At 44.2% G+C, this 19925-nt stretch overlaps 1 protein-coding gene across 1 annotated transcript in view; it reads right to left on the bottom strand.

Annotated features, from left to right (window-relative positions):
• Positions 1–586: 586 nt before the first annotated feature.
• Positions 587–19925, bottom strand: part of LOC114350951 (dynein heavy chain 2, axonemal-like) — a gene marked incomplete at its 5' end in the record, with an annotated part of 38434 nt that continues 19095 nt past the window's right edge. The window contains 12 exons of the mRNA XM_028301954.1: positions 587–765; positions 2524–2657; positions 3330–3445; positions 6383–6540; positions 8395–8497; positions 9282–9449; positions 11141–11221; positions 11373–11514; positions 12978–13162; positions 13953–14138; positions 16183–16387; positions 19450–19610. Coding sequence (XP_028157755.1) covers positions 626–765; positions 2524–2657; positions 3330–3445; positions 6383–6540; positions 8395–8497; positions 9282–9449; positions 11141–11221; positions 11373–11514; positions 12978–13162; positions 13953–14138; positions 16183–16387; positions 19450–19610 — 1779 coding nt within the window. The remainder of the gene's footprint in view (positions 766–2523; positions 2658–3329; positions 3446–6382; positions 6541–8394; positions 8498–9281; positions 9450–11140; positions 11222–11372; positions 11515–12977; positions 13163–13952; positions 14139–16182; positions 16388–19449; positions 19611–19925) is intronic.

The raw sequence follows: 19925 nt of genomic DNA, 5'->3' as shown, positions 1-19925 counted from the left end.
GCTCTGCGTCGATAAATACTTTTCTGCCACCTAACTGATGTCCTTTCTGGTCGCAAATTCTTCCGGTGTTCAGATTTCAATAACTAACGGTATATATTATCTGTATTATTAAGTTTTAAGTCTACACACATTTCGGTTTTTACCACTGTTATATTGTAAAATAAAAATATATAAATAAATATTAATCATGATTAATATTTTATGTTTTATTTATTAACTAGCTTTCCGCCCGCGGCTTTGCGCGCGTGGACCCCTGAACCCTATGTTTTTCCAAAATAAAATTTAGCCTATGTTACTCGTGGATAATGTAGCTTTCGAATGATGAAAGAATTTTTAAAAACGGTTCAGTAGTTTTTGAGCCTATTCATTACAACCAAACAAACAAACAAAGTTTTCCTCTTTATAATATTAGTGTAGATAATACAATACCCCACGCTCGTTTTGTGTAGTCACAAATGAAGCTCAACGCTAAACGGCAACGTCGAAATAAAACGGAAGCGAGCATCTTTGAGAAAAACTCAATTATGTTGTATGTTAGCGCGGGCAACTGTACTAAAAATAACAAAGACCCTTTTAAATTGAATCGGTTTAATAAATCTAAGTCCACACGGTACAACGTCAGAATTTATGTGGCGAGCGTGCACAGCAGAGCCGTCCCGCGTTTGACCCAGAAGTCGGCCGTCTCCTTGCCCGAGGGCAGGTCGACGGCCACCACGAAGGCGCCCTTGCGCATGGGGTAGTAGTAGCACGGGCACACGTAGCGATCTACGGGTAGAACCGGCCGTCAGTGTGGGGCGCACGCCTATCTATTTAATTTCTATCCTATCTTACTAATCCTACTAACCTTATCTATCCTATTCTATCTTATACACTCAACATCAAATAAACCGCACCTTCCGCGACGCGAACTTTAAAGATTTTCTTCTGACACAATCATGGTACCCCAACAATATTGGTGTTATTTGAAAGCCCAATAAATATCCTTAAAGAAAAATACATTTCATTTCTAAATAAATGATTAACATTTACCATAAATGTGACTTGAAAATAGACCTCACTTTGGGCTCACCTCTGGGATCAATTAGACCAATTTTTATGGTTATAAAACCAAATAAAGATCTCACGTGTCCTCTTTAACAGATGGATAGCGATTAATCCCAACTTAACAGTTTTATAGTCATAAAAAATGGCTATAGCGTAACTAAATATTTTTTGAAGAAGTGACTCTGGATCCTTGTAAAGACACATTTTTGGGGTAAAAACCTTTCCTTTAATGAAATGAAGTTTAGAACTAGGTTTCCAAATGGTACCAATGTTGGTGGGAAGTGGGGATGCATACGTTTGATAAGTGCTTGTCGCGGGAGGTGCGATTTATTTGATGCCGAGTGTAAATCCTATTTCTGCTACTGATCCTACTCTACGACTATTCTACTATTCCTACTCTATCCTACTGATCCTATTCTGCCTTACTACATAATCCTATTATATCCTACCAATTATATCCTATGACTAATCCTATCCTTTCTTAGTCATATCCTCTATCATACTAGACCTAATAGACCTACTACATAATTATATCCTATCCTAATAATCTTCTTCTATCCTAATAATCGTTTTTTATCCTACTATTTCGATTTTATCTTGCTAATCCTTTTCTCTCCTACTAATCCTATCCTACTATTATTGTAAATGTAAGTTTGTAAGAATGAAATGGCAAATATTAGTTACTCATTCACGCAAAAAACTACTGAACGTAAACAGAATAACAATAGCGATCTTTGTTATTAGAGATCGTTTCATCCACGAAGACGCGCCCCACCAATTTTTGGTCGAGGGAAGCGCGTGGTGCGGGGAGTTAAATCTGAGCAATCTGAGCGTCATTATTGTATTGTGCGTGTGCACTCATGGATAATTTTAGCGTGTTGAAACATTCGCGGAAGAATGGTGGGGCGCGTCTTCAGGAGAAGCGATGTCGCTGCGGCGTCCTGCATATAAAAATCAATGATATGCCAGACGCGTAGACGGTGCGTTCCGGCGCCGCACCGCAGGCACACCGCATTGCGATTGAGCGAGACGGTGCCGTTGCGGCGCCGCATACCACATAATATAGTGTACAGTGAGGCTAAGAACTCACGGCGCGATTTTTACCCGCGCCCGCGGCGGTTGTGGAATTGCGGTTTTATTTCAAAACTCACGGGAGCGGTTATTCTAAGAACTCACGATTAAAATTGCACCGCGTGCTAAGTCACTGGTACAAAATGGTCGCCCGCCGATCGGGCGGTTTATGCGCCGGACCCGATTACAACCGCGCCAGCTGCGGTCGAAAACCACGTCGTCAGTTGTGCATTAGTTTTTACATAAGTATCTGCATTCTACTGAAGCTGCGGACCCGCAACCGCCGCGGGCGCGCCATGAGTTAGCCTGATGCGGCAAAATGTTTGGGATACAGCGCCGCACCGCACCGTGTCCGTGTGGCTTCTCACTTTGTGGCCGAAACGATCTTTAAAATATGATGGCACTTACTTTTGAGCCTCCGTCCCGTGGCGCGGATGGGCTTGAAGTGTATGGGCGTGAGAGGGAACACCAGCTGCATGGGCAGCGGCTCTTGCAAGTGGCCCTCCTTTTTGAACCAGCTCGCGCCTTCGAGGTACTGGCCCCTGGAGGCAATAAGCAGATTTTTTATTTATTGACTACCGCCCGTTTCTCATATTCAATCGTTGTCGAAATCCGGATTGCAACTGTCAAATTTGAACCTATTTTCGATCAAACATCCATAATGTTTGGTGCGTTTACAATTTATTGTTTAAATAGTATTGAAATATGAAAATGTAAAAAGATCGAAAACCGTAGATATTTTGACCAAAAACATTGACGGACGGATTTGGATTAGGATTGAATATAGAAATGTTGAAGTTGGATGGATGGATAAATAGATGTTTTTAGTATTTCAAGTAAAAATTACTGAACGGATTTTTATGAAACTATAATATTAAAGACAAAATTAATAACAATATTGAGTTAATAGGCCTAATTACAACGACAAGTGTCGGTCTAGGTCTTTTTGTGACAAACTGTATTTTACGCAGACGAAGCAACGGACAATATCCCACCACTACATTTACTGTATAGCCAGGCTCTACAGCATGGCCTCCAACGAAACTCAAACAATGAAGGCAAAACTAAAGTCCGGTCGCCGAGCTGATAGAATTTCGTCCAATGACCCCAAGCTACCCATCCTTATCGCTCACGCGTAATTATATTGCTGTCGCGACTATTCGACGGGCGGCCGCAGCACAGAATAAGTATAGTGAGTGTGCGAGCATAATAACCTGACATAGACGCCTCCGTCGCGCGGCGGTCGCACGAAGCCGGACTCCTCGAGAGGCATGACGGAGAACTCCCAACACAGCGTGTCTATGGGCCAGCCCTCGCCGCGGGCCGTTGTCTGTGAGCAATAGGTGGTTTATGGAACTGTTGCAGATGGGTATTTAAATATGAAGGTGAGCTAAAATCAGGGTTCGAAAATATCCGATATTTATTATAAATATCAAAATATCGGATATTTATGATATACAGTGTGAGTCATGTTAAAGTGTACATATGAAAATAGATGAAACTAGACCTATTTTTATCGACAAAAAAGAGGTCAAAAAATTTTTGAGTTTTTTTTTAAATTTTTTATAGAATTTTTTTTTCTTCCAATTACTTATTGTAAAGAAAACGTAATAACTTTTAAACCAAGCGGTATATCCTGATAAAATAAAAACAGTAATAATGCTAAATAAGGCAATACTAAAAAAAATACACAAAATACACAAAAAAGGCCAACAAATAATAAAAAATGATACTTTTTGAAAAAAATCTGCTTTTAAATTCGTGTTTTTTGGTTATTTGATAAATTTCTCCAAACAATGCCCCTATAACTGGTGGTTTTTATTACTTTGTATTATTCTCTATCGTATTACCTTTGTAAAACCAAAAATCGCATGTCTCTATCCCTATCACAACATTTGCTATGATCGTTTGAACTAAGCCTCTCCGGGCGCGCCATTCAACGCTTCGTTAACAACGAAACTGAAAATGGTTCTAGATTTGTAATTTTGATAAAGACAAGTTAGATTTCAAATAAAAACCAAAGATTTCGAAGTAAAATAAGCATAAAATTAAAATTGTCTCTACCTGTAGCGGAGAATAATGTTGTGGCAGGCCTTTGTTCAAACGATCATAGCAAATGTTGTTATAGGGATAGAGACATGCGATTTTTGGTTTTACAAAGGTAATACGATAGAGAATAATACAAAGTAATAAAAATCACCGGTTATGGGGGCATTTTTTGGAGAAATTTATCGAATAACCAAAAAAACACGAATTTAAAAGCAGTTTTTTTTTCAAAAAGTATCATTTTTTATTATTTGTTGGCCTTTTTTGTATATTTTTTTAGTATCGCCTGTTATTTAGCATTATTACTGTTTTTATTTTATCGTAACGTGACTCACACTGTATATCCGATATACAGTGTGAGTAACGCAAAGTGTACATATGAAAATAAATGAAACTAGACCTATTTTTATCGACAAAAAAGAGGTCAATTTTTTTATGAGATTTTTTATTATTTTTAAATATAATTTTTTTTCTTCCAATTACTTATTGTAAAGAAAACGTAATAACTTTTAAACTAAGCGGTATATCCTGATAAAATAATACTAAAAAATACATAAAATACACAAAAAATGCCAGCAAATAATAAAAAATTATACTTTTTGAAAAAAATCTGCATTCGTGTTTTTTTGGTTATTTATTTTGATAAATTTATCCAAAAAATGCCCCTATAACCGGGGATTTTTATTACTTTGTATTATTCTCTATCGTATTAGCTTTGTAAAACCAAAAATCGCATGTCTCTATCCCTATCACAACATTTGCTATGATCGTTTGAACTAAGCCTCTCCGGGCGCGCCATTGATATTTTTTTCAGTTGAGACTTCCAGTGACTTGGCACACTTTTAGCTTAGTCCACGGGCCAAATCACTGGTTTGAACTTTTAAATATTTTCTCTTCCGGGATCTGGGCCTACCTTCAATGTTCAACAAAAATCTACTCTATAATCTGAATAGTGGACCCAGTTGCTAGATGAAAAAATATTTAAAAATACAATCCAGCGACTTGTTTTGAATTTAATTTTAAATATTTTTTCTTGAAAATGTTTCTTTGCAAATGAAAAGTAAAATACGCAATTTATTCGCCTAGATGATATACGTATTTTTTTAAATTTTGAGTAAAACCCAAATATTGTTAGTTGATTATGTCATAAAAATAGTTCGATTCCCAGTGGGGGCAGATTTTTCTGTTCGGTTTGGTTGGTGTTAGGGCTTGTTCTAAGTCCGCCAGGCTAGCTACCACCATCTTACCTAAGCCTGTCGCCATAACAACAATGTTAACAGCATTGTTGTGTTCCGGCAGTTAGAGGTAAGATAGCCAGTTCCTCCGTGGTTGAGGATTCAGGGTGAAGATCGCTTCCACCTTCGGCCTGATCGTCACTTACCTACCATCAGGTGAGATACAGGCCAAGAGCTTTCTCGTTGTGGATAAAAAAAACCGGCCAAGTGCGTGTCGGACTCACGCACAAAGGGTTCCGTACCATTGATTTATGAATTTTTTTTTAAGTTATTTGTATGGAAAAGAAAAAGAGAAAGAAAAAGAGGGGGGGACCAACTTTTTTCCACTTTGGAAGCGTCTGTCACGCAAACTATTAAGTGGGATGCAGTCTAGGATGGTACATATCTGCCCTGTAAGTGCATATTCACTTTTCTGCATCAAAATCTTAATGCGGTTCACAGAATACATCTATACATCTATATAAATAATAAAAACACAGAATGTACTTTTTTAAGTTACCTCAAGCAAGACACTGAGAGGTAAATAAGTAGTTAATATTATTCATGATAATTCATGCTAAATCATGTATTTCCTCCGCCATTTTCTGCAGATTGGCACTTCACGTCACATCATTTTACCGAAGTCAGCCCTATAGCTTCGGCGCAGTACCGATCACTGACGTTTGTCAACAAAACTTCTGACAAACTTGCTTGACTCTTGAGACAAGCTAAATTACACCATATTGTTAATGACATTGAGCATACATTTTTTTAAATACCTTCGCGAAGTAAAACTTCTGTACGTAGTACTTATTATTATTCTGTGGTATAGCTCTTATAGTTTCGGAAAAAAATGGCTGTGACATACGGACGGACAGACGGACGGACGGACGGACAGACAGACATGACGAATCTATAAGGGTTCCGTTTTTTGCCATTTGGCTACGGAACCCTAAAAAGGTGTAAGACCCTATTAGGCTACAGGGTTGACTGCCCGGTTGACATACCTGCATGACGGCGGTGAGGAAGCCGGTAGGCGCCACGAGCGCGGGCAGCCAGCAGAGCGTGGGCGGCGCGCGCGGCGCGTTAGCCCACGCGTGGAGGTGCGCCCCACGCAAGTAAAGCTCGCGGCACCACGCGCCCAGAGGCTTCATGGACGGACGACCTGCGAGGGACAGCTTTTTGGAATGCTGTTGCATAAAAGATCCTAAAGCCCGGTCTCCGAGCACGTAGAATTTTGTCCAATGACCCCAAGCTACCCATCCTTAGTAAGTATAGCTCGCGGCACCACGCGCCTAGGGGCTTCATGGACGGACGACCTGCGAGGGACAGCTTTTAGGAATGCTGTTGCATAAAGGATACTAAAACCCGGTCGCCGAACACGTAGAATTTTGTCCAATGACCCCAAGCTACCCATCCTTAGTAAGTATAGCTCGCGGCACCACGCGCCTAGGGGCTTCATGGACGGACGACCTGCGAGGGACAGCTTTTAGGAATGCTGTTGCATAAAGGATACTAAAACCCGGTCGCCGAACACGTAGAATTTTGTCCAATGACCCCAAGCTACCCATCCTTAGTAAGTATAGCTCGCGGCACCACGCGCCTAGGGGCTTCATGGACGGACGACCTGCGAGGGACAGCTTTTAGGAATGCTGTTGCATAAAGGATACTAAAACCCGGTCGCCGAACACGTAGAATTTTGTCCAATGACCCCAAGCTACCCATCCTTAGTAAGTATAGCTCGCGGCACCACGCGCCTAGGGGCTTCATGGACGGACGACCTGCGAGGGACAGCTTTTAGGAATGCTGTTGCATAAAGGATACTAAAACCCGGTCGCCGAACACGTAGAATTTTGTCCAATGACCCCAAGCTACCCATCCTTAGTAAGTATAGCTCGCGGCACCACGCGCCTAGGGGCTTCATGGACGGACGACCTGCGAGGGACAGCTTTTAGGAATGCTGTTGCATAAAGGATACTAAAACCCGGTCGCCGAACACGTAGAATTTTGTCCAATGACCCCAAGCTACCCATCCTTATCGCTCGCGCGTAATTATATTGCTGTCGCGACTGTTCGACGGGCGGCCGCAGTGAGTGTGCGAGCGCGACAGCAATATAATTACGCGCGAGCGATAAGGATGGGTAGCTTGGGGTCATTGGACAAAATTCTACGTGCTCGGCGACGAGACTTTTTAAAGTAAACGGTTATTTAAATGACAAGAGTGCGACTTTACCTGCCTAGCTCGCACTTATTAGGTACGTGTGATGTAAGGTATAAATTACTGTATTGGATTGAAAAAGAGGCTGACAAAGGTGACCGATGCCCGTTTTCACCATCAATCCCTAATTTTTGAGTGACCCCTATGAAAACAAAATTCCTGTTATGTGTTACCACAGGAGTCACTTAAAAATTAGGGATTGATGGTGTAAACGGAAATCCCACCAAAAACATTCTGTAAAAAACTAGCCAAGTCTCGATGGAGCTGCTTGTTTATCTCTAAAAAGTAATGAAATCTAGACAAAGTCGTGCCAAGTCTATGGTTCCTTACTGCGATTTCTTTATTATTATAGTTAATGTTGTGTGACTTGGACCCAAACTGAGAAGAGTTGTTTTATCGAGTACGTAAAGATGGCCAATTTGATGGTGAAACACGTATGAGAACTAATGAGCTTCACTCATCACTGACACTTGACTTACTTGACTTATGCCCGTTTTCACCATCAATTCCTAATTTTTAAGTGACCTCTATGGTAACATATAGGCAGGAATTTTGTTTTCAAATGTGTCACTTAAAATTTAGGGATTGATGGTGAAACCAGGCGTTGAGGTCCTATACTATCCCCTAGATAGGGCAGAGGGTGTCCATAACAGTCCTCCATCGCGTTCGGTCTTGAGCTTCGCGTTTGATCTCGCTCCAAGTCTTGCCGATCTTCTTCGCCTCGTCTGCCACAGTGCGCCGCCAAGTTTGCTTGGAGACACTTGACTCCTAAATGATAATAAATTTTGAAAGAACGCTAACCTTTCTGCCAGAAGGACGGCACTCTGCCTTCGAAGATGCAAGAGTACATGATCTCCAGCATGTCAGACATGACGACTAGACCTTCGATGGCTCGACGTAACTCCTGAAAAATTACACGGAATATTAATATTGTCATTGGAACATGACAATAAAACTGACCCAACGACTACATATACGCCACTAAGGAAGGACCGGTTTAAAACAAAGCGGAGGACGAGAGAATATGTGATTCTCTTTATAAAGAAGAACGGTCACGCCCCATACAAAAAAAACCGACAGATATAATCCGGCTGTATCTCCAGGTCACCTAGATACATTCCATAGCAGCCGTAATAGACATTTAGGTACATACACTTACCAATTTTGGTGATAAATAGGCATTTTGTATTAGTTTTTGTATAAGGCCTGAACAAAAACAAAGGTTAATATTTTGGTGTTATACATAGATTTCGAATATAAAAAATATATAATTTAACTAATTAAGACATGACAAAAAAAATGAGGTATGTCTCGTTTCTGTCGGGCCTGGGTCACAGATGACCGTTCTTCTTTGTTACGAAGAGAGCACAAATAAAAAGCCATATTGCGTTTGTTCCAGAGTAAATACAAATGAGTAGGTCGTCTTCCTAGAAACGCACGGGCGCGGTTTGTATGTGAGCGCGCCAACACGTATGCGGCGCGCACGCACACACTGACAAGCGGGGATTAGCGGGGAGCCAGTCGTGGTTGCGCCGAATTTTGGCTTGAATAATATATTTTTTAAGTGGTCCCAGTCGCCGAAAGAAAAATATTTAATTTTTACGGATCCGGCGACTGGGACCGCTATCCTAGTTAATTGCAGTCCGTCGTCGGAAGCCTCGCTGAAATGATGATGATGATGTCCTTACCTTGAGTCCGGCCGTGATGCTGGCGATGAGGACGTTGTAGTATCCGATCTCCTGCAGCAGCGACACACACATGGGCATGACGATCTCGGGGCCCATCATCCGCTCCGTGGTCTCCACGTCGATCTTGAACGGAAGCTTCACCAGCATCTCTGCTGCCAGCTCGTCCACCTTCACAATCACAGAAGGCCTGGGTAACTCAGATTTGCCATAACCTTCATCTATACTTATAATAAATCTGTAGAGAGCTCAATTCTGTACATGAAATATACACTCGACAGCAAATAAATCGCACCACCCGCGACAAGCATTTTCAAACGTCATGCATCCCTACTTCCCACCAATATTGGCACCATTTAAAAGCCTAGTTCTAAACTTCATTTTATTAAAGGAAAGGTTTTTACCCCAAAAATGTGTCTTTACAAGGATCCAGAGTCACTTCTTCAAAAAATAGGTAGTTACGCTATAGCCATTTTTTATGACTATAAAACTGTTAAGTTGGGATTAAGTAATCGCTATCCATCTGTTAAAGAGGACACGTGTGATCATTATTTGGTTTTATAACCATAAAATTTGGTCTAATTGATCCCAGAGGTGAGCCCAAAGTGAGGTCTTTTTCAAGTCATATTTATGGTATATGTTAGTCATTTATTAAGAAATTAAATGTGTTTTTCTTTAAGGATATTTATTGGGCTTTCAAATAACACCAATATTGTTGGGGCACCATTATTGTGTCAAAAGAAAATCTTTAAAGTTCGCGTCGCGGGTGGTGCGATTTATTTGCTGTCGAGTGTATTTTCAAAATAACTATCAGGGGGTGATTAGTGATCGATACTGATGCCAAAAATGCAATCAGTAAAATTTTTGTCTGTCTGTCTGTCTGTATGTTCCTTATACAAACAAAAACTACTCGACGGATTTTAACGAAACTTGGTACAATCATTTTTCATACTCCTGGACAGGTTATAGTATACTTAGGAATTCCCACGGGAACGGGAATTAGCGGGAAAATTCTTTTGTATGAAAAATCTAAACCGCCTAAGTTAGACGCTTAAAATTTGGCATGCAGTTACCTTAGTAAACTTAAAGTTTAGTTACAACAGGATATTGCAAAATTCCCACGGTAACGGGGACACACAACATTTGTATGAAAAAATCTAAACCGCGTAAGATAGATGAAGGGGGTAGAACGGGATCTACGCGTACGAAGTCGCGGGCGGCCGCTAGTATTCAAATAAAAAGCGTGTCAATAGACCAATCCTTTCACCAACCCATGGTTAAACCTGCTTTATCTGTGAACCGAATCCTTTGTCTGTCACAGAAAAACTTTATGCGCGCATCCCTGTTTCAAAAACCATGATAAAAACTATCCTATGTCCTTTCCTGGGACTCAAACTATCTCTATGCCAAAAGACAATGCCGGAAATTGGCGTCTTTTTTTTTCGCGCGGCCATCGACCAAACCTTGTTTTTTGATTACAAAATAGTGTAACAAACCAAACTTACTATGACATGTATACCACTAAACTCAGTCTGAACTGAGTTACGAGCATTAGAAGTTTGATGATTTTGCATACTAGAATTTTGCATAATAGACTAAAATCATCAAACTTTTAATACTCGTAACTCAGTTCAGACTGAGTTTTAGAGGTATACATGCCATAGTAAGTTTGGTTTATTACACTATTCTGTAATCAAAAAACAAAGTTTGGTCAATGGCCGCGCGAAAAAAAAAAGACGCCACCTTCCATACAAAATCTGGCATTGCCATTTTTTCATCAAAATCGGTTCAGTGGTTTAGGCGTGAAAGCGAGACAGACAGACAGAGTTACTTTCGTATTTATAATATTAGTATAGATGTACCTTCTGGTCTTCTCCACCACCAGCTCCGCCACCCCCAGTGGACGCTAGCGCAAACAGCGTCGAGCACATGATTAGGGTATCCTACAACAAACACTGGGGGTTAAAGATTCTGCCGTAATCCTGCCTGCTGTGGGGGTAAAGCCGTACGCAAGAATTATGGTATTGGTATGCATGGAAATTGAAACCTTAAACCAAGGGCATAAAGTAGAAATTCCGTCGTCTACAATACAACCTGCGCGAGAGTGGCCACGTCGGCCGAGGCGTGCTGGCCCACGGACTCGGCGCGCTCGGCCGGCGGCAGCAGGTCCAGGAAGTCGCGGTACGACTCCAGGCTGCCGTCGCGCGGGATGTGGTACGCGGGGATCGACGACAGTCTGCGGGGATCAAGGTGGATTACAGATTATGTAATGTATCATACGAACTCTGCATATACTCGTTAGGCCTCAGCCTCGAACTTAGCGGGCAGCGGGGCGGGAGCGGCGGCGGCGCGGCAGCGGCAGGATCTTATGCGTGAAATCAAATAGACCGGTTCTCGAAAACAGCGGCGCGGCAGCGGCGCCGGAGCGGGCAACGAGCGGGCAGCGGCGAGGGAGCGGGTAACGAGCGGGCAGCGCACTCCTTCTTTTGCCCACAATAAATCGAGCGTTAGGAATAAATTTGAATCGAAATAAAATTGTCCCCGTTGTTCAGACATTTCGTTTGCGAATAAAAACAAATATCTCGACAATACACAAACCCCGAACACAACACTTCGCCGCTAAAGCGCCGCGCGAGCTGCCCGCTGGTTTCGAGAACGGGTCTGCGTTGCCCGCCCCGCTCCCGCGCCGCCGCCGCCGCCGCCCCGCTGCCCGCTAAGTTCGAGGCTGAGGCCTTAAACGGGCCGACGCTAAATCTTGCGCGGGCGCACGCACGCGTCATCCAATCCTAACGCAGTAAAATAAAATGGTATCTGCGGCGCAGTGAGGTGCGGACGCGAGAGACAGGTTTCCACACGCGTAGCCTCCCTACTCTAACTAAGTGCTCGGTTAACGGAAGTACCCGGAAAGCTGCAGTCCGCGAGGAATGGCGCCGTATTACGAGGAATCATGATTCAAAATGATGACCACGACCACTCTGACAAGAGTGTATCGACCTAGAAGAAGCCTCCCACGCACTAGGCAGTCTGGCTGTGGCAGCCATTCCAATATATGAACAATCTTGGCTGCCGAGTGCGCGGGCTCCCATACACCGTCATATGTTCGACTGGCTGCCGCAGCCAGTCTGCTTAGTGTGCGGGGTCGCTAATAGACAGGCGCACGCTTCTTTCACCCGCGCAAAATGTAGCGTAAAGATGAAGATTATTTATTCACCAAAACAAGTTAAAACATACAGGGTGATTTTTGTATCAGTATCCAAATTTTCAGGATCGACTCAGAATCAGTAACTTAATTGATTTACGTAATGAAAACAAAACTTTTTTCTCCATATTTAATTATTTTCATCCGCTGCGCGCGGTTTCCAAATTGACTCACGTGGAAAGTTTGCTTCGTTCATGGAAATAAATGTACACATAGTTAACTGCAAAGCTTAATAGACATAATGGTGAGCAAAAATAAGCAATAACCTTTAAAACTTAAGATATGGGCACCTGCGAACTAGACTTTCAATATTTTTTTTTGCGAAAAATATCACAATTAAAAATTATTACGATAAAGTTGTATTGTCAAATTGTTCTAACGAGCTTATTAAAAAAATTTGGATACTGATAACAAAGTCACCCTGTAGATGTTACAATAAATACAGTGCAGCTTATCTCACCAGCGTGGGCCCTGAAATTGATAGATATTATTCTAACTACCTGTAGAAGGGCACGTCGAGCGCCTCTTCGCAGAAGAACTGGTTTATGTAAGCAATGAGCACGCGCTTGTCCCAGTCGTCAGTAATATGGCCGCCGTAGTTGATGATGGCGAACAGATAGCGAAGCGCGTCCCACGGCACCTCCTCGTACTCCTCTAAGTAATTGGCTAGTAGATTGTCTGACACCTGGTGGAGATACATAATAGTCATGTTGTGGCTGTATTTGGGTGGTAGAACCAATAAAGAATCATACTGAACTTATGTTAGTTATTTAAACTTCTAACCCTCTTTTTACCCCCTTAGGGGGGTTTATTTCTAAAGATACATTATTAGTACACCTCCACTAAGCGACAAAGGCCGCATTCAGACTAGCCAAGCACAACTCGCGAGGTAGTTCCGAGAGCCGAAGTCTCGAGCAGTGTGTCTATCGACAGCAAGCCATAAATATTAAATTGTCAATTTTTGTCGATGCTCAAAAGCTCTCTCAATCTTAACTGACTGCTGGCGCAGTATAAACAGACGTAATAACACTGGAAGCTCGATGAACTAAACGCTCTAACTGGCTCACCTTGGCTCGCGAGTCCAAGCGTGTCCCACAAGTCCCAGCGTGTCTAGATAGTCCGAGCGCGATTCCAAGCGTTAGACAGGGTACTCACATGCCATGTAGCACGTAGCGTAGCATGTAACGTGTCCAACCTTCAAGTGAGTACGGCTCGTCCACGGTCATCGCGTATCTATCTAGCTGCCTTTGTGCTCGCAGTGATACCGCCAATCAACGGATCGCTGCGGTCGCCCTGCGGACAACGCGCGAGCAACTCGCAGCGGGCTCGTGCCTATGTACTCACTTGATACAGTATCTGATACATTACATGCTACACGGCTAGATGAGTACCCTGCTTTACTTGCGAGTCTGAGCATGTCTCGCGAGCCGTGCTCGTTCTGTCTAGATTTGGAAGCGGCTATCAACTCAACTCACGTCGAAGTCGGCGTCGTTGAAGCTGTAAACAGCATTATAGCCGAGCTGTCGGAAGCGCTTGCGAGCAATGAGTGTGCAGTGGAAGAAAGCCACGCAGTACAGCAGGCGCCGGTACTTGGGCGACGCCTCGTCGAACTTGTCCTCGTTCAGGTTAGCGAAGATGCGCACCATGTTGCCTTTCAGGCCCTGCAAGTTTTGTAAAACATTTCAAAAGCTGTTGACATCATCATAATTTCAGCTGCAGGACGTCCACTGCTGAAGATAGGCCTCCCCCAATGATTTCGTCCTCTCCCATTTGGTAGTGGCCTACTTGCTACCTTTATGAGGTCGTCGGTCCACATTGATGGTGGATGTATCGTGTTGGTTTTTTTTTTATATCCACAACGAGGAAGCTCTTGGCCTGTATCTCACCTGATGGTAAGTGATGATCAGGCCGAAGGTGGAAGCGAGCTTCACCCGGAATCCTCAACCACGGAGGAACTGGCTATCTTACCTCTAACTGCCGGAACACAACAATGCTGTTAACATTGTTGTTATGGCGACAAACTTAGGTAAGATGGTGGTAGCTAGCCAGACGGACTTAGAACAAGCCCTACCAACCAAACCGAACAGAAAAATCTGTCCCCACTGGGAATCGAACCCTGGACCTCTGCGTCTGAAGCAGGTGGTCTTACCACTAGACCACAGAGGCGGTTGACACTCAACCAATAATTCTAATGCACAATTTTCAAAAAAAAGTTACTAGGGTTGCCCATTCAAGCAGAACGAAGAAGTAACTTGGAGCGGCGTTGCAAACTGTTTATGTATAGACGCGGCACGCGGTTTATGTATAGCGGAGTGGAGCGAGAGTATGCGAAGCGGATTTGCGAACTGTGTCTTTACATACACGGCTAATTTGAAGAATAAATTAGCCTCATTGTTTGCATACAATATTAAATGTAATTATATTCATAAAACTGATCATAGTGAGGGTACTAATAATTTGATATCTCAGTATGTAAATAGTAACAATATTATGACTGTACCTACTACTAGTTGTTTAAACTGAGGCACTCGACAAAGGCCAAGCCCGGAACATTCAAGATTGTTCATCAAAATATTCAAGGCTTGGCCAGCAAAGTCTTAGAAATAGAGCTATTCTTGAAAAGTTTTGATATTAATGTAATATGTATTACTGAACACTGGCTAAAGAAATATGAAAGCTCTTTTCATATAGATAATTAGGTTGACATGAAAAAACGGTCTTCCCTCTGCGATGTGCACCGGCGCTGTTCAGAACTTGGTCTCGAGATAAAGCCACTAGTCTCCCGAAAGCGTCTTGAAACTTTCGAAACCCAGGACTGGCTTATGTGGCGCTGACGTGCGACAGCCCGCTGGCTGAGCCTTTCTTGCAATAGTGCAACGATTTGTGCTGCTTCTGAAGGTGTAGAATCCCAGGTAAAATGTCAAAAGAAGCGGAGATGTATATGAATCAACGTATGAAAGCAAAAATCTAAAAACGCGTGCTTTTATAGGGGGTAAATAGGCCGCAACTCGCGACGTATCACACAGTTCATACATGTCTTTTTCGTTACTTCTTCACATCAGCCGCGATATCTTTTTAAATACTGGTGTGATTTAAATGAATTTGGCATCAATTTAAAGATAAAAGTTTAATCTTTAAAATGATGCTACTTTTTTTGTTACTAACAAATTCGTTAGTACACAAGTTCGCGTGGAAACAACTTCATGTAAATGATTCCATAGTTTTGCTCGCGAGTGTATTTATTTATATTAACCGGCAGACAGTGGTGACTGAGTTTGTTGCGGCGCTTCTTCTCAGCACTTGCCAAATGTTGGTCTCGAAGCGCTGGTAGGGTAAAAAGATTATGAGACATGTAGAGGCTCCTTAAGAGCAAAATGACGATTTGTAAGAACTATTTATTAGTCCAAACAAATAAAGAAATTTTGACTTGACTTTGACTTTGCGGGAGCACGAGACACTATATTTGAGCTGCCGCTTCTCATCCCCTCCTCTCCAGTGTGCGTCAAAAAAATCTATGAAGATTTTAGTTCTTGAAAGCGGATACTAGGGAAGTTCTACAATTCGTCATACATTTAATATCATTTTTTACGCAGTTGCTAGCGAAGACGTGCACACAGAGCTCTATTCAAGGCTGTGCGTTCGATTTGCTGCTTCACTTAAGCGAGCATCGTTTGTGAATACGGGCGTATGTTTACTGTTTCCCACCTGCGGCGGCTCGGTGGTCATCTTAATGCTTCGCTGCAGCACGTTAAGGGGAAACTTGTCGTCGGGCATGGACGTGAGCCACAGCCGGAAGCGCGGGTGGATGCGCGGGTTGTCGAAGCCTCGCAGCGAGCCCAGCCACTCGCACGCCAGGTGGCAGTTCGCCAGGAACACCCAGCCGCCCTCCTTCATGCCGTGAGATAACATCCTGGGGAAGACAAAGAATTTAAACCTCCTCCATACTAGCGTCTTTCTGATGTTGTCATCTCGCTGGCGGTATTATCAAAAGGGTGGTTTTATGCGAATTTGAAGAAAATATTTCACCCCCAAGGGTGGAAAATTGGGGATGAACTTATTTATACGCAATATCTCCGCCGACTATGAACCAATTTGAACGATTATTTTTTTGTTGAATAGGTATTATCAAAATTTTTAAATTTTTAGTTTTTTTTTTTGTGTTCACGCATTTGAAGTCGGTTATATTTTTTTAAAAAGTTAACCTTAGTTTTTTTTAAAAAAGTTCCTAAAAAAATGTTCCTTCATGCCGTGCGTCCTGGGGGCCGAGTCAAATAAATTAAGCTGATTACAGCAATACTAGCGGCCGTCCGCGACTTCGTACGCGTAGATCCCGTTATTCCCCCTAAGGCCCAGAACAGAAGGTGAAACGCAACTGCAACGAAACTGCAACTGCTATAGCGTCCGTTAAGAGACCACACATGACGCGACCAGTTTGAAACTTCAGTTTCAGTTTCATTCATAAGAATCATCAGAAAGTTGCAGTTTCGTTGCAGTTGCGTTTCACCGTCTGTTCTGGGCCTTAGGGGTTGAATTTTGCAAAATCCCGTCTAGTAAGCACCTACGTTCTAAAAGGAAACCCCATGCATGAGACTCCTAGCACTTCTAGTTTCTGAGATTCCGTGATAAGTGATCAGTCAGTGACCTTTCGCTTTTAAGATTGCCAGTTGGCCAGGAACACACAGCCGCCCTCCTTTATGCCGTGAGACAGCATCCTGGAGGCCAAGTCAAGTAAATTATGCTGCTTAGCAATACTGCCAGTCGACTATGATCACCCAGCCCTCCTTCATGCCGAGCGATAGCATTCTGGGGAAGTCAGTTTTTTTTTTGAAGGGACGCGCGCTGGTAGCTTGAGGAGTTTTTCCAGCTTCACCGGGCAGAGTGGCGAGTACAGAAGGTACTCTAGCCGTTTAGCGATTGTCGGTCGCAGACCGACTTTCGCGATCGGGCCGTATCGAGCGCATAAGGCGCCCGATCAGTGGCGAACCCAACTAGAGGGTTGCCCACCGCGGTGTTGGACCCAAGTCCAGCCTACAGCGGGCTCACTCTAGTGGGCCCGATCGAGGGGACTACGGACGCGACCTGAGGGCGCCACGGTAGGCTCGGACCTCGGCTCAGGCCGTGTCCGGGGGACGGATAGGGGAGAACCGGCCCGGTACATGTCTGTACCGTCCGAAATGGAAAGCAGGGCCTCGTACTCGCCGGCGAGTACGGTGTAACGAGCTACTGTGTTGAGGAGTAGTTGGCGTGCTTAAGGCAGTGATGTCTGTGTTCAGAAATTCGGTAATAGGATCGTCCGGGTCGTCTAGGACATGCCTAGGTCGTCGGTATTGGGCAGGGAAGCCAGAGAAATTAGGCCTCCTTTACTCCCTCACGTAGCGGCAACGCTGAGTACAGCAGAGTGAGGGACTTATCCAAAAAAACACGCCACATCGACACTGCGCGGGCGCTGGCAAGACGACACCGTTTAAAAGACAGGGGCACTCTTAGATTGAATGTAGTTATACTGCTGCAATCCACATGATGTTGATATGATGTCTAAAAAAAAGCTTGCTTGGAAAAGCTTGCACACATCAAAAACAAAAATTTAAAAATTACGGTCTGTCTAGAAGAAAAAGGCAAAGTTACAAACTTGAATTATGGGAATTAGCATCGGAAAACTAGGCTCCTTACTTGGCAGCGGTGGGCGCCTGGCCTTGCCCCAGGCTGAGCGACTGGAACTTGTCGAACATCTTGACGTCGATGGCCAGCTGGATGAGCGACGCCGTGGGGTCAACGCCCGGAGACAGCACGAATAGAAGCGACGTCTTCCACGTAGACTCCTCCCACGCCGCCTGGTTGATGAGCTGTTGAACATAGACTAGCGGAGCTTCATACTTGGCGGCGGTGGGCGCCTGGCCTTGCCTCAGACTAAGCCCAGTCACTCAGCTAGTCTTGTCGAACATCTTGACCTCGATGGCCAGCTGGGCTGGATTAGCGACACCGTGGGATCCACGCTCAGAGACAGCACGAATAGAAGCGACGTCTTCCACGTAGACTCCTCCCACGCCGCCTGGTTGATGAGCTGTTGAACATTGACTAGCACATTGAAACAGGAGCCCCTTACTTGGCAGCGGTGGGCGCCTGGCCTTGCCCCAGGCTAAGCCCAGTCACTCAGTTAGTCTTGTCGAACATCTTGACCTCGATGGCCAGCTGGGCTGGATTAGCGACACCGTGGGATCCACGCTCAGAGACAGCACGAATAGAAGCGACGTTTTCCACGTAGACTCCTCCCACGCCGCCTGGTTGATGAGCTGTTGAACATAGACTAGCGGAGCTTCATACTTGGCGGCGGTGGGCGCCTGGCCTTGCCTCAGACTAAGCCCAGTCACTCAGTTAGTCTTGTCGAACATCTTGACCTCGATGGCCAGCTGGGCTGGATTAGCGACACCGTGGGATCCACGCTCAGAGACAGCACGAATAGAAGCGACGTCTTCCACGTCAACCCTCCCACGCCGCCTGGTTGATGAGCTGTTGAACATTGACTAGCACAACTCCTTACTTGGCGGCGGTGGGCGCCTGGCCTTGCCCCAGGCTAAGCCCAGTCACTCAGCTAGTCTTGTCGAACATCTTGACCTCGAAGGCCAGCTGGGCTGGATTAGCGACACCGTGGGATCCACGCTCAGAGACAGCACGAATAGAAGCGACGTCTTCCACGTCAACCCTCCCACGCCACCTGGTTGATGAGCTGTTGATCATTGACTAGCAGAGCCCCTTACTTGGCAGCGGTGGGCGCCTGGCCTTGCCTCAGACTAAGCCCAGTCACTCAGCTAGTCTTGTCGAACATCTTGACGTCGATGGCCAGCTGGGCTGGATTAGCGACACCGTAGGATCCACGCTCAGAGACAGCACGAATAGAAGTGACGTCTTCCACGTAGACTCTTCCCACGCCACCTGGTGATAAGCTGTTGAACATAGACTAGCGGAGCTTCTTACTTGGCAGCCGTGGGCGCCTGGCCTTGCCCGAGGCTGAGCGACTGGAACTTGTCGAACATTTTGACGTCGATGGCCAGCTGGATGAGCGACGCCGTGGGGTCAACGCCCGGAGACAGCACGAATAGAAGCGACGTTTTCCACGTCGACTCCTCCCACGCCGCCTGGGGATATACCGTTGAAGTAAACAGAGAGTTTATTGAAAATTGAAGTAGATTCTGGCTACACAGGAGTTGCAGCAGTGAGAAAGAGAGGTGAGAATAGTCCCACATCGAAAATTGAAAAATATTTACAGGCTTACTTACTTAAACGATTCTATCACTAGGAATAAAAGGGATGGAAAATGGCAATATCTCAACCCGCCAATTCACAACATCTGTCGTGGTGATATTACTCCAACTATAGCTCAGATGCTGCGTAGAACTTCAGCGTTTTCAGTTGTAATACTTTTTCTTTTCAGCTGGAAGACAAGATCTTCT

The sequence above is a fragment of the Ostrinia furnacalis genome, unplaced genomic scaffold (genome assembly GCF_004193835.3).
Source record: "Ostrinia furnacalis isolate ACB-3 unplaced genomic scaffold, ASM419383v2 OfSCF1028, whole genome shotgun sequence".
Lineage (NCBI taxonomy): Eukaryota > Metazoa > Arthropoda > Insecta > Lepidoptera > Crambidae > Ostrinia > Ostrinia furnacalis.
The sequence above is the reverse complement of the archived record's forward strand: the minus strand, read 5'-3'. Positions and strand labels throughout refer to the sequence as shown.